The sequence below is a fragment of the Alosa sapidissima genome, chromosome 13 (assembly GCF_018492685.1).
Source record: "Alosa sapidissima isolate fAloSap1 chromosome 13, fAloSap1.pri, whole genome shotgun sequence".
Classification (NCBI taxonomy): Eukaryota; Metazoa; Chordata; class Actinopteri; order Clupeiformes; family Clupeidae; genus Alosa; species Alosa sapidissima.
This window is the reverse complement of record NC_055969.1, coordinates 15,834,511-15,849,040: the sequence shown is the minus strand read 5'-3', so window position 1 is coordinate 15,849,040 and position 14,530 is coordinate 15,834,511. Positions and strand designations below refer to the sequence as shown.

At 43.4% G+C, this 14,530-nt stretch overlaps 1 protein-coding gene and 1 long non-coding RNA gene across 2 annotated transcripts in view; one reads left to right on the top strand and one right to left on the bottom strand.

The window, feature by feature from the left end:
- rab14l (RAB14, member RAS oncogene family, like) overlaps positions 1-13,248 on the bottom strand; it is a 16,265-nt gene extending 3,017 nt beyond the window's left edge. The window contains exons 1-4 of the mRNA XM_042059910.1: positions 13,096-13,248; positions 4,196-4,256; positions 3,727-3,780; positions 649-898 (exon numbers count right to left, since the gene is read on the bottom strand). Coding sequence (XP_041915844.1) covers positions 649-898; positions 3,727-3,780; positions 4,196-4,247 — 356 coding nt within the window. The 5' untranslated portion in view covers positions 4,248-4,256; positions 13,096-13,248. The remainder of the gene's footprint in view (positions 1-648; positions 899-3,726; positions 3,781-4,195; positions 4,257-13,095) is intronic.
- Positions 13,249-13,292: 44 nt separating this feature from the next.
- On the top strand, positions 13,293-13,844 carry LOC121680402. Its single transcript, XR_006021684.1, has 2 exons — positions 13,293-13,378; positions 13,744-13,844. It is a non-coding gene; the product is annotated as an uncharacterized LOC121680402 (long non-coding RNA).
- The last annotated feature ends 686 nt before the right edge of the window (positions 13,845-14,530 follow it).

Sequence of the window (14,530 nt, the reverse complement as noted above, 5' to 3'; positions counted from 1 at the left end):
AATCAATTTCTCCACTGACTTAAAATCGTAACAGTCCATGGTAGACTTAAAACCAGCTATGACATGACTAAGTGATTGTATATGCTCATATAGACGCCGAAAGTTCATGGGGCTATCTTGTTTTGAGAGAAATGTGTTTTGTTCGCAACTTCACGTTAAAACACTACACTACCCAAAATCCTACCATGTAAAAGCGGAGCCTTTGATGGGTTACCATGGAAATGTTTATGCCTTAATTCCCGTCACTGCACATTCATTTACTCGCTGGAATCAAGACGGATGGATGTGGCCATCCGATGAAGACTGTTTTTCTCATCTTGAAAGTTGAATTTACTCAATGGAAATGGTAGGAAGTTAGTAATGATGTTGTTGTCTTACATCCAAAGGTAAGCATGTTAAACTATCGTTAAGGCTGAAAAACATAGCAAAAAGTATTCGCAATGGCTGATGGGAGTAGTTCCCTCACTCAGACATTAAAGTATGTACACAGTGTTGTACCTTTGCCTTTTTTTCGTTTTTTCTGTTGCTTGGCATGAACTGTGGTATGATTACGAGTCACGTCATAGCTGCTCAGCTTAAGCAAGGTGTAGAACTCTTTACATACAGATTTTTCCTGGCGTCAATGGGAGAGATGAATGGAAAAGTTACTTCCGGACCGTAAGCCTTCCTGGAAGGGGGACGGGACTGTTGAGCTCTATATGCATATGCGTGTGTGTGTACCTGGTAATGTCGTAGACCATAAGCGCCCCGGCGGCTCCCCTGTAGTAGCTGCGTGTGACGGCCCTGAAGCGCTCCTGACCCGCCGTGTCCCAGATCTGCAGCTTGATCTTCTGCCCGCTCACCTCGATTATCCTCGTGCCAAACTCCACGCCAATCGTGTGGGGGCAGTCCGCCATGACTGGACAACAAACACACACACACACACACACACACAGACACACACATTACATCCTGACACACGCTGATAACAAACCTTATATAAAATGGCACCACGTGAGTGAAACTTCTGGCAAAGCCCAATCTGGCAAAAGACTCAGTTTGTGTTAAATGATGATGAGGTAGTGAGCTGATCTGGCTGGTGTGTTGACGTGTACGGCCTGCAGCATCATCCACTGGATCCCCCTACAACCTCCACTCCACTGATATTGAAGTCATGAGAAACACAGATATGAGTATTTGCCTCTGAGGGATATTGGCCACGAAAAAATTAGATTAATATAAAAAGCAAACTCAGCTGGCACAGAGGCAGAGATCGGAAACACAGAGGGTGTGGGCCGCCAGCCATATGCCTGGGCACGCCACCTGTGCAACTTGGGAGAGAATGTGGTTTCGGATTGCCTATTCAATGGCTGTCTGTCTGTGTGTGATCTCCAGCTGTCTCTATAGAGCAGCAGCCTCAATGGGAGGGAACCTTTAGGCTTTTAATTAAGTGGCCAGTGGTTCACTAGTGCCTCCCCCCCCCCCGCCCCCCCCAACAGCCGATCGGGTCAATACAGGAAAAAGCCGCCGGTGCACTTAAGAGACATCGACCCACTGTTCCCCTTGAGTCAGAGTTGGCGTGTTTGATGTTCAATGTGACGTGTCTTTTTGGTTTCCTGGCTTAAATGAATGAGTAAACAGAAGCGCGTAGCGCAATGCTAGTCCACGCTCACCTCCACTCCCACGGATGAGATCTCGATGTTCAGAGCCTCTTACATTAAGCTTGGAATGCAAGCATCTGATGACTCTAAAGGTTAGCAAAATGAACCATCGGTTTACTGGTGTAATTCTGTAGGTGTGTAAAGACAGCAGTAAAGGTGCGTCTGCTTCCCACAAACACTGGAAAGAGCACATCTCCTGTAGATGTCCCACAACATCCCTTTGGCAGGGGAGGATACATTTCAATAAAGGAGAGCCAAATAAGGTCTCATGGTGGCAGAGAGAGAGAGAGAGACAGAGAGAGAGCAAGGGAGGGAGAGAGAGCAAGGGAGGGAGAGAGAGAGAGAGAGAGAGAGAGAGAGAGACAGAGACAGAGACAGAGACAGAGAGAGAGTGGAAATAAGAGAGAGGCATTATAAAGACACATCATGTCCTCTGGGCATCCTCCACTCCTTGGTGAACCATTAGCGGAGTCCAGGCAGCTGTAATTAACCTGCTGGTTACTGCTGCCGCCATAGCTGCTGCCACGGCTGCCAGACTGATCAGTATAATTACTCTCCTGCACCACCTACAGTGCACTCCCACGATAAACACACACACACACACACACACACACACACAACAATGCAAGGACACTCTCCCTCTCACACACACATACAGACCACCATCACTTCCAAAACACAAGAAAACACATGCATACAGCCACACTCCAATACAGCAGGACTACCTGCCAACAAGAGATGGCAATGCCAATGTATGACGTATACAAACACACACACACACACACTTAACTGGCAGCGCAGCAGGGCTTTCTGCCAAAAGATGACAGCAAATGCTGAGATCACACACACACACCGCAAAAGCTGTGATCACACACACTCTGTGTGAGAAGATTTTCTGCCAAAGAGAGAGAACTACACACAAACACACACTTATGCCCTGTGCAGAGAGTTTCTGCTGAGGGCACACACAGCCATATGAGTAACACAGCCGCACGAGTAACACACACACGAACGCACGCACGCACGCACGCACGCACTGTTTAGAAGCTGATGTTCGCTATTTGCAAAACATCCCCTGATAGGAGTTGATAACCATCGCAGTCATTGGTCATGCATAACTGTGGTTGTTAGGGAGTGTCAAGCCAGCTAACAACAACATATCCTAGTTAGGCTGGACTAGCTTCACGATATAGGGCTCAGGCTTGTTGGTACGCCATTCAATACTTGTCTTTACATCCCAGCTGTTAGCACCCTACCACTAACCCACTCCCCCCGACTCCTTCCGCCTTCAGCCACTTATTTCTCTCTCTGTCTGCCGAGTGCTGTGAAGAGGAGAGCAAAAGAGAACGCCGGAGAGAGAGAGAGAGAGGAAAGAGAGGAGAGAGAGAGGAAAGAGAGGAGAGAGAGAGAGAGGAAAGAGAGGAAAGAGAGGAGAGAGGAAAGAGAGGAGAGAGAGAGAGAGAAAAGAGAGAGAGAACCTGTTTTCAGAATCTATCCCCCCCCCCCCCCCCGGCACAAAGCACCCATTTGTTTGCAGGTGTCGGCAGGAGCGTGCGCAAGTCAACAGCAATGAATGAAAAGAGAGAGAGATTTGAGAGAAGTGGAGAACTTCCACTCGAGGGGCAAAGAGAGCTGTTGCCTTGGTGTTAGTTAATTGACCCCCCCCCCTCTTTTAGCTGCCACTGTGGCAGAGGCCCTTCTGTCTGTGTCTATGAACTCGCTCGTGTGATTCATGCAACGCTGTGATGCGCTTTTCTAAACAAGAGAGTTATTTAAATACGGCACTTGGTTTATTACAGGGGAGCAATCTTGACATGCAGAATCAGCCCGTCTGTTTCAAAGACACCATCTGTCTGTATAAGAAACCCAAAGCGCAAAATAGGAGGCTTCTAGCTGTGAGTTATGAATAAATGATGTCTGTGAGGTCTGTGAGGTTGTGTTTTCCCAATGAAAATGTACTTAATACCAGAAACACACATAGAAAGTGATCTAGAGCTGTGCCATCACGACTGAGGCATAGTGATTGATGCTACATCCTCATATTTAACACACAGATGGTGAGCTGGGATTTGATACAAGTACTTACATTTCTTTTCTGTGAACTGATGAAGCAAACATGACTTTCCTACCCCCATGTCCCCTATGGAGAGGGAGAGGCAGAGAGAGCGAGAGAGAAGGAATAAACATTAACATCCAATGTGTAGATGTTACACAAGGCCACATGAATGAAAACACAGGCAGATGAGCTTGGCACAAGCTGCACCACAACAGTAAAGAGGACACACTGAACTCAGGCAACATTGAACTTGAATAGACAGGAGCAAAGCAGCACTGTCATACTAATAAGATACAGGCTTTGTATGTGTATGTGTGTGTGTGAGAGAGAGAGGGGGGGGGGGGGTCTAGTGCCTTCATGATTTGTGTAAATAACAGCATGTACAGGTCCATTCATTCTGCTTTTCTACCAGGAGTGTTCTCACATGTACACGCATGCACACGCAGAGAAAATACTGGTAGACGGAGCGCACAGTGCTACCAAAGATGATGCTACTTACCAATGATGATGTATTTGAAAATGTAGGAATAGTTGTACGGTGCGGTGGCCATTGTGGCTCTCTGAAAGAGAAAACAAATATATAACATTAAGAGAAGTTGTGAGAGAGACAGAGAGAGAGAAATAGAATGAGTCATGTGATTAGTGCTGGGCGGTATACCGGTTCACACCGTATACCGGTGTATATTTTCGTTATGATATGAATTTTTAATATACCGCCATATTTGATTAAATAACGTTTGGAACGCTGCGCCGCGCGACAGTGTTTCAGACGGGACTTTTTTCACACGCACGCATGGTGCCACTGCGAGGCATAGTGAGGGTAAACACAAAAATTTCTCCTTAGGTAAGGGGTTTATTTAAGGGTGTTGCACAGAATACCTTAAATTGTTTCTTTAGTTAAGGAAAAACGTTAAGGGATACTGCATTGAAAGGGATTTACAGTCACGGAAATTCTATTGAGATTGTTCAACAGCTGTAACTAGCTGGCTAGTAGGTGATGTCGTTAGTTAGCAACCCACCGAACACAGTGAAGTTTAATGATCTTATCATTCATCTCACCTTAAGAATTTTCACTGAAATTTTCCAGGTAGCAAGTAAAGCATGTTATAGACATGCACTGAGCAATACTAGCTGGCTAGTTAGAAATGATCCTGTCATCAGTGCACCAAAACAAACTTTTTTGTTAATGTTTTGCCTAGCGAACCGAACCGAAGCACATGGCAGGCTAACAAGACATCCACATCAAGTTAACGTTAGCCTACCACTAACGTCATGTAAACCAAACAATAACAATAAGGCATGTTTCTGATAGGCCTATTTGACAGAGTAAGCATATTAGCAGAGAGGTTTTATTTTAAAATTGTATAATTTTCAAAAAAGTATAATTATTGCAAGTTGCACTACTTTTTGTATTGGTTTTATAGACTACAAGATGTTTGTGAAATTTGCACAGTAAAAGTTCTGTATTTTGACTGCAATTGTCTTTGCATTCTGATTAGATTCTTCATTAGAATCATGAGTGGCTCTTTGTAAACAGCATCATTTTCTGGGGCCATGCAAAACTGCATCCGTGGCCTACTGGTTAGCACTTCGGACCTGTAACCGGAGGGTTGCCGGTTCGAACCCTGACCAGTAGGCACGGCTGAAGTGCCATTGAGCAAGGCACCTAACCACTCACTGCTCCCCGAGCGCCGCTGTTGATGCAGGCAGCTCACTGCGCCGGGATTAGTGTGTGCTTCACCTCACTGTGTGTACACTGTGTGCTGTGTGTGTTTCACTAATTCACAGATTGGGATAAATGCAGAGACCAAATTTCCCTCACGGGATCAAAAGAGTATATATACACTATACTTATTACCACTAGTGTAGAGTTATTCTACATCATGACAGTAAAATAGACCATCCTTAGTCAATGTACTGCAGCAATTCCTCTCTCAACCTGTAGAAAATGCTGTGAACATCTGATTATGCATGGAAAAAAATACCGTCATATACCGTGAAACCGTAAGAATTTTGAAAAATACCGTGATATACATTTTTGGTCATACTGCCCAGCACTACATGTGACCATCTCCACTGGTTGAGAAGGGACTGATGCTGATTGGTCAACAGTTAGGGTTGGTAAGGTCATTGTCAGTGGCCTTAACCCTAACCAAGTTCCTGTGAAACCCTGCAAAACAGCCACTTCCTCCTCTCTAAAATCCACTGTCTGAGGCCAGAAGGGAGTTCCCGTTCTCCCTAACCTACGCCTCTGTAAAAAGAAAACACACAAAACTGAAACCCAATAACAGACGACTGGATGCTGCCAAGGTCCCTCCATAGCTCCACTGTTCCACCTGAATCTTCCTTACTTATTCACTTGGCTGATGCTTTTGTCCAAAGTAACTTAAACACGTCAATTAGTACATGGGCCAATCCCAGCGGAGCAACTCAGGCTAAAGTGCCTTGCTCAAGGGTGCAGGCGTGGCAGCCAGGGATCAAACCTACAACTTTTTCTGGCTACTACATGCTAGGCCAGCTCCTTATCCACCACCATCACCTGAAGCTCCCCAATTATGGCCAGTCTCCCCATCATCCATTTTCTGTCAATGGAGCACCCAAATCCTGGGCCTACATCTTGACTTTTCCCAGTCACAACCATGTCAAGAGTGCCATGCGGACTTAACTTCTGGAGGAGCGGTATGCATGAGTGTGCTTCTGACTGACAGGGATTTACATGCACATATGTGTGGGTGGAAAAATACAGGCAGGAGAGAGTCAAGGAGGGTTGATGAGGCCTTCGAGGAGGAGGAGGAGGAGGAGGAAGAGGAGGAGGAGGAGGAGAGGAGAAGGATTGAAGGAGAGAAAAAGAGGGATGGGGAGGGATGAAAGACAAGGATGAACAGAGCAGAGAGGTCCGAGGAAGGACAGAAGATGGAAGAGTTCACGTCAACAGGAGTTTTTGTTTTGTTCTTTAGTCCTTCTCCAGACTGGCTCTTTTCTTAAGAACGACAAATCTAATCTGGAGTTTGATGAGGAAAACACAGCACTGCCGGGCGGTCGCTCATGATAGGAAGACTGACCCCAGACCCCTCTGGACAAACAAAGAGAGCCATTTGCAAAGTCACAGCTGGGTATTTTTCCACCCGTGACGCCCTTTAAGCCTGCTCTTAGCAGAACAAAGGCAAAGACTCACAGGGATCAGGGCGAGACAGTGGAAGTTGACACGGACGTTTTTTGATGTGCTATTTGTTTATAGGGGGGGGTTCGTGCGCGCAAACAATTTTAAGTGGTCTCCTAATGCCCTCTCAGAGGGATCCCGTAATCTGCCTCAAATGCAAACATATGGTCACATCTCCGAGCAGAGTGACAACGATAAAGGCCTATACTGTACAGAGATCTTTGTGACAGACACTTTGTGAACTGGCCTAATAAAATAGTTGGCAACACAGCAGCTTTGTAACAAAGTGCTCACTCGGCTTCGATTGAGCCCAAAGGGGCACCTTCATGGAGGCAATTTGTTTCGCTCTCAAAAGACGCCGCTGATGCATATTCAGGCCTCAGGACACGTCCTGAAGCAGCATGGGCTAAAGGAGCTGTACACCGACACAAAGACTTCCCAATGTTGAATAAGGGCTGTAGAATAACTGTAGAAAATGCCAAAACTGATACAAATCTGGGGAGGTGGGGGAAATTCTAAGCAATAGGCTTGTGATTACACAGTGGGGCTGTGCTCAAAACTATTTGGGTTATATCTAGGATATATCGTCATGCGGTCCTGTATGGATAAGTATCGATACAGATAATACTTTTTACTTTTAAGTTCTCTTGTGGGCCTCAATTGAAGAGTTTTTAAGTTGTGCAATCCTTAAGGCTCCGTCTTTGCTGTTGAAAGTGAATTTTGTTTTGGATATCAGAATCAACATGTAGGCCTATTACCATATGAATCGTATTGTGGCATCTGTATCGTAATATGTATCGTACAATGAGGTTTTCAAGAAATGCACAGCCCTATTACACAAAACCTTCTCTTCCACACTAATTCATCATTCAGGGCAATCATGGTGTGACTCTTCTTAATAGCGGATGGCTGAGCTGTACATCAAATCATTGCCTCAGGCAACCAATACTTTTTTATTCATAGTTATGGTAAAGTGCTACAACATACTTACTTAGCACGCAAATGTAGTAGGCTTACTTTAAATCTTTAAAGCCCCATCCACACGGAGACGCTTTTTGGGTTAAACTCACAGGTTTTGCACCGTCTTGGCCGATTGTCCAAACAAATCCTGTAAACGCACTGCCCGAAACCGCACTTTTTTGAAACCTGGTCCCAGGGTGGAAAAATCTGAAACCGTAGCCCTTGCGAGTTCGTTTGGACGGCGAAACTGCATACTTGCGTATTGATGATGTCAACGCCACACCTCAGCTGCCCTGGACTTGACACTTATAGTACTGCCTAACAATACTAGTTTTCATACATGACATTACCTATGATTACACTAAGTAGGATAAATATCACAACTGGTGTTGGCGCAGCGCCAATAGCTTATCATGACTTGGTGGACCGAACAGTGTTTTCCCTGTGTTTTCTTGATGCATTCTAGCTACCGTCAGTGACGTGAGAGAACTAGTCAGAAGTTATTAGGGAAGTGCGGTGTAAGTTTAAATTAATTTGTGCGTAGTGCTGGTGTCGTTCATTTATTTTACATGTCTTACATCATAAATAAATGCATTCACAGTCTAGTGAAGTCAGATATGAGCATACAAAGATGCTTAGAACTCATGTTAAGCCGATGGTAGCGCACTAAATGCGAATGCGCGATTTGATGCAGGCAAAAGTATCGACTGTTACTAACGAAGGTATTATAGCAATATTATAAATGTGGCGACGGAATAGCCTAGAACTTGGGTAGGCCTAGCGTTTAGTAGCCTATGCAGTTGTGGTGATATCCAAAACTAATGTGAATCGCGGACTATCCTTTTCAATTCAATTCAAAGCACTTTATTTGTCCCCTTTATTTTATCCTACAACCGAAGAAAGTAAAGGAGATTATTTGTACCTGCGTTAGCCAAATAAAGGACAGGACTGCACCCTTCACAAACCGTAAAAATGAGGTTTATTCGTTTTACACTTGACAGTTCACTATCAGTTTACACAAACAATTCTGCTTTCCTTGTACTAGCCATTTTCGTCGTAGCCTATTCTGTCTGTTTGTATAGCGCGCAAGCTTTGGTCAAACAGTGCCACCTATAGGCCTGGGATAGGAAGTAACGTGTTGAGTCATGTTGAGATGGATCCGTTTGGACGCAAATATTCTTGATACGGTTCCAGGGAAGACAGATGAAAAAAAGATTGGTTTGGTACGTGTGGACTAGGCCTAAATCCCAATTCCTTTGGTAAGCAGCCATGTAATTAACAGGTCATTATCACAAAACAAACCACTACAAAATGACCTAAGACTTGTTCTTATCAGGGCTTCTGAAGACGTGGTTGGTGTTAATTTCACAATGACCCATTGGCTCTATGCTATTCCTTGTAAACATTCCTTACACTCAGACTAAACAGCCCCCGCCCCACACACACACAAACACACTCGACCACAACCAACAACTAATTAACTTCAATCACTGAAAACAAGTCAAGAGCTATAATTAAGCTATCAATATCCACTAGCCACTACTGCCAGCACAGTGACTCAAACAAACTGTGACGTGGCTCATCACAAGAAAGAAACCCCATTTCCCCACTTTTTTTATCTCCACTTCCCATTCTGACACTCAGAGACACACAGCCTAAATTGCTGGCACACAACAACTGCCAGCATTCAGCCAGCATGCGAGCGAGCAGGCAAGCGCTCCAAAATAGCAACAGAGGAAGGGGAAAAGTGTCAGTATTCAAAGAGGGAGAAAAGCTATTAGTAGGCTTTCTGCACCAAAGCGAGATGGAGAAGAAAGGGACAGCTCAGCATCATTAACCAGCCTGCGCTAGATATCTCAAGGAGTTTGAAATCCTGACATCTGAATCTGTTAGATCAGAGAATTGCACTGGTACAGGACAATCTGATAGCGATAGGAGGCCATTGTTTCATTTTCAGTTTTAAGCCACTGATTAAAAATGATGGTCTATGGGGGAATGAGGAGGGGGTTGTATTCTACTTCATAATCATGGCACAGCCAATTTTGTACAAGCTTTGTAATAACTGTATTCTATGGTTGCTATCCCTTAGAGGTTATATGCTCAATACAGACTTTTTAAAACTGCTATTATTTTAATCCATTTAACCATAACTAAAACAACAACAGCGGATGTCTCTTTTTCCCCATAAGCACTCTGAACAATGGTGTGGTCAGTAGACCTATACAGCGGGACCGTTAAACCGGTTCTGAAGATTAAAATTGCCTAACAATGACTGGTTGTGGGGGTGTAAAAGTAAGCATGCAGTTCCTTTAACTGAGGAAAACACACTAAAGCACACTAAATACACAAATCCATAATACACACTAAAGCACCACTGCTTCCCTTTCTTAACTTAAGACTCAGCACAGCAGCCAGGAGAGCCAAGAGAAGGCAAGGCAGCGAGTTAAGGAAACAAGGTAATGAGATTTAGTCCGCCCGTAATGGGAGGAAACAGAAAGTCTTTGGTGGCTGATTTGTTTTGGGATAAGAGTGTGCATGAAGCATAGAGGGGTGAGATGAATGAGGCTCCATCACCAGGATGACTTCCGCTCCCCACTGCGCCTTCTATGACTGACGCCATCACCGACACACCCTCCTAATGGGCTGGGCTGGATGCGGCATAGGAGTCTAGCGAGCCCTCTTCATCCCCCTCCTCTCAGTCCGTCTTCCTCCCTTCGCATGACCTAGTCACATGTGTGGCTGCAGATGACCCCCTCCTTCTCCCTCCTGCCAGGAGGATGCAAACACACAACTCCTCTGGCCACAACCCCCCCCCCCCTTTCTCCTTCAATCCGGCTGGCAGAAGGAAGAGGCCCTTCTCACAGGGTTGTGTGAGACAACAACAACTCCACTCCAACTCAATCTCAAACTCCTCACTCCTAAGCTCTCAGCTGATAAGGAAAGCCCCTCCCCTAACTTCCTGATCTGACCGGCAGGCCACAAGGGCCCATTAAGGCGAGAGAGAAGAGCAGAGAGCATGTGACTGCACTGCGGCGTCAGCATTAGACTGCCTACCGCCGATTCATATGACTGACACCTTCATTCGTTTGACAGTCACGTGGGATTACAGGCAAAATTTCCCTCATTTAATCGGCAACAGGTGCTAGGGAATAATTAACACCCATCTGTGTAGAGTAGACAATTTAGTGAGGAGTGGCAACTCTGTGCTCTTTTTGCATCGATCAGCTGAAACAAAACAAATTGTCCCCCTTTCAGCTGTGTTTTCCCTCACACTAAAAGTTATATGCTCTCGAGACAAACTGCAGCTAAGTAAAATGGTACTCACAAAGAATAGGTGGCACAGAAAGCTTTCATGATGAAGTGATCCTAACTATATACTGTACCTTTGTATTCATACAATACAGTCAATCACTGTTATACATCTGTGCAAATGGTCATGGTTGTTACTGACCCACATTAAGTATTTTCTGAAGATCCTGCTCTACAATTAAACATGTTTGTAAATAATTAACCGACAGATTCCACATTTGCTTAAACCTTGGTTGTAGCTTACATGCAATCAATTCGTTAACAGATGCACTGACTGGAAATCCTTCAATTAAGTAATTATGTTATCAGGGCGTGTTGGCAAACTGGGCCCTTGAGGCGTAGCATACAGTATTTACAAACAATATCTACTACACAGATAGCGTCTGGTTAGCCATATTTGTGCTTTATGACTTACCAATAAGAAAGATACATAGCATAAAGTCTTCAAAGGCCACCAAAACAAAGCAATGCAAAGATACGTCAGGTAGAAATTAGCCGCATAGGCTACTTCGCAACCTATCAGGTCACGTTGAACGCTCTTTGTTATTTTCTTTGAAATGTAAGCTTAACCAAGCGAATACAGCTATCGGTTTAACGTTACTGTACACAATATAGTATGATATCGTGACCCATAAAGAAGCTCGTTTTCCAAAGTGGGTAAACATGCCGGTGTGCTTGTTTATGTTGCACACAAGCGAAGCTAGCTTTCTATGCTTATGGTAGCATTAATTCAGAGGCACGAAGACGACACTTGCCGCAGATTCCTGATAGCTTTAAAATGTTCATGACGAATCAGTTACAGATTTAGGATAGTGTTAAAACAAAGTAGCATTAGTATCGGACTGACTGCATCGATGCCTATAGTAACGTTAGCTTGCTAACGCTAGAAAAATAGCTAATCATTAGCATCCTCAGTCTGTGGCCTAAAGCGGTTCAGCATCACTGGTCAGTGTTGTCATTTTGGTACAACATTGACGTTTGTTACTTGAATCCTACATGACAGTCAATGTTAACTAACGTTAGATGTTACATAAAAACACTAATTTTTGTGACCTTATGATAACAGCAAATTCTTCAGAAGAATTTAAAACAAGATATATACATACACAGCCACCTCCAACAGGATTTTTATCTGACGATACCTTGCCAGACAGATTGCCATTATGTTAGCAGCAAACAAGCTAAATTGCTAACATAAACCATCTTAGAAACACTCATGTTAAACCACAATGCAACACAATAAGACTAGCCCCAGCCATAAAGAATGCCACAACCAACCATCAAACCTCAGGTGGTTCGGTAAATCGGTAACGTTAACTGATGTTGTTGAACTAGGACTGCCAGCAGTTGGTACGTTAGCTAGATAGCTAGACTAGCTGTGTTCTACGCGCTTTACCACTGACCAGTCTCTCTGATTTTCTATTTTATCTACGTTCCCAAAAGATAAGGAGCCTCTTGCATATAGCTGATCTAGTCTCTGTTAAGTCAGCTATGTAGGTGAACTATATCAGCAAATGTTAGACAGCCTTACTTAATATCTAGTAACCAGGCAATGAAATATCGGACCAACCTCTATTATTAGCGTACACTATTTGGCTAACTAGCTGGCTAACTAGCAGCGATAAATACATCTTACATAGAAGCTAGCCTACTAAGAGTCAACACAAGTATCAGCACCATCGACAAAACATTTTTTGCCATCCCTGATCTTTGCTGTTTAGATGACGGTACTATTAGTTCGTCAAGTTTCTTGTAACGCTAGAGCAGATAATGCTAGCTTAGCATATAAACTACGATAGCTAATGTTAACTGGAGAGTTGACTTGCTATAAAGCTAACGTTAGGTATCGGTGTACGCTACCTATCAAGACTTTACCTCTAGATGTTCTCCGTAACAATCATAACTATGGCATTTCTATAGATATGACAACATAACAAAATGTTATTGTATGATGATGCGTATCACCTTACCGTGTGTTTCGCGTTTTATATGTTTAATGTCTTGAGGTTTCTAAAGGGATCTGCAGGTTATCCTGGGCTGGAGAGACTGCCTATCCAAGATGGCGGCCCCTACTGCACAGGGTTTCCTCTGTCGTATACAATGGGCTTCTGGGACAAAGGGCACATACATGCGGAATATGCAGTAATTTCTTGCAGTAGCCTAGATTACATGAGTGAGGCAGGTGGTCGTGTGACGAATGGAAGCAAGAGTAAACGTTGTTTTAATATGGCGCAAGGGAGGTCAACATCCCAGGTAAATTAAAGCCTCTCCTGCTGTCACTTTCTTGAATTTCCCCATGGGAATTTCCCCAAGTATCTATCTATCTAAATGCCTTATTTATCATCACCCTCAGCACTCTCATATTTTATATTGGCCTATATTGACTTTTTTTTTTATTTTTATCATGCGTTAAAGCATAAACATATCAAGAAATATGCATTCTAAATAAAGCTGCTATTTCTTGAATAAGGTATATCTTTGCTCATTTAAAAATACATATTTGTAGATTTTTAAGAGACATAGCTAAAACTCTATATGCACTAGGCCTAGGCTATGTTTCAAATCCATTGTGAAATGCAGTGAATTCCAGCCCTTTTTCTTCTTCATCATTTATACAGATATTGTGATGTATGATCCTTTACAGCAGTGGACTCCAACCTTTTTGGGAATGAGGGCTACCTGAAGGACCCAAAATCACATGGATGAATAAAGGCCTATGTGATTTTTACATTTAAATTATCAGTACTATGCAGGCCTATAAGACTTTATATATTAAGCAACTGTATTTTCATCTGATTCTTCAATACTTCAATATCAATATGCAACACTAACATTTTTGTTCCGTTTCTTCATTTTAAAGTTTGCATGGGGAATCTAATCAATTTTTTTTAAAACAAAAAAGCAATCTTTTTGTGCAATTAATAATTTAGGTCACGCTTCTTAGCATTACCCACCATTAAGAATTCAGAGGTTGTTTATTCTGATTTTAGTGGACAATTCGGTTTTAACATTTCAATAGCAATCACCAACACCAGTTTATGAAGACACCTTTTATAGTTATTGCACATCTGAAATCTCTCCATGATCTGACAAAAAAAGGTTTTGTTTTTCGCCAGTTAATGCACAGTCCTATTGCATGGCATGCATGCCACAAGATTTTCAGCTCTATTGCCCGTGAGCTAAAGCAATTGTTTTTCAGTCCTTGAACAATCATGCTTGAACCGTATAGGACAAACACAGAATGGCAACAGAACTTTCACAAAGATCATTGGCTACACCTATGCGTGCAAGCAGCGTGAGTGTGCTCCGCTTCCGTTGTTTAAAGAATGAAGGAAAGGGATTCGGAGCCAAAGGCTAAAATTTAACCCAGCTAATTTGTAAGGTATCACCAATATCAAGTTAATG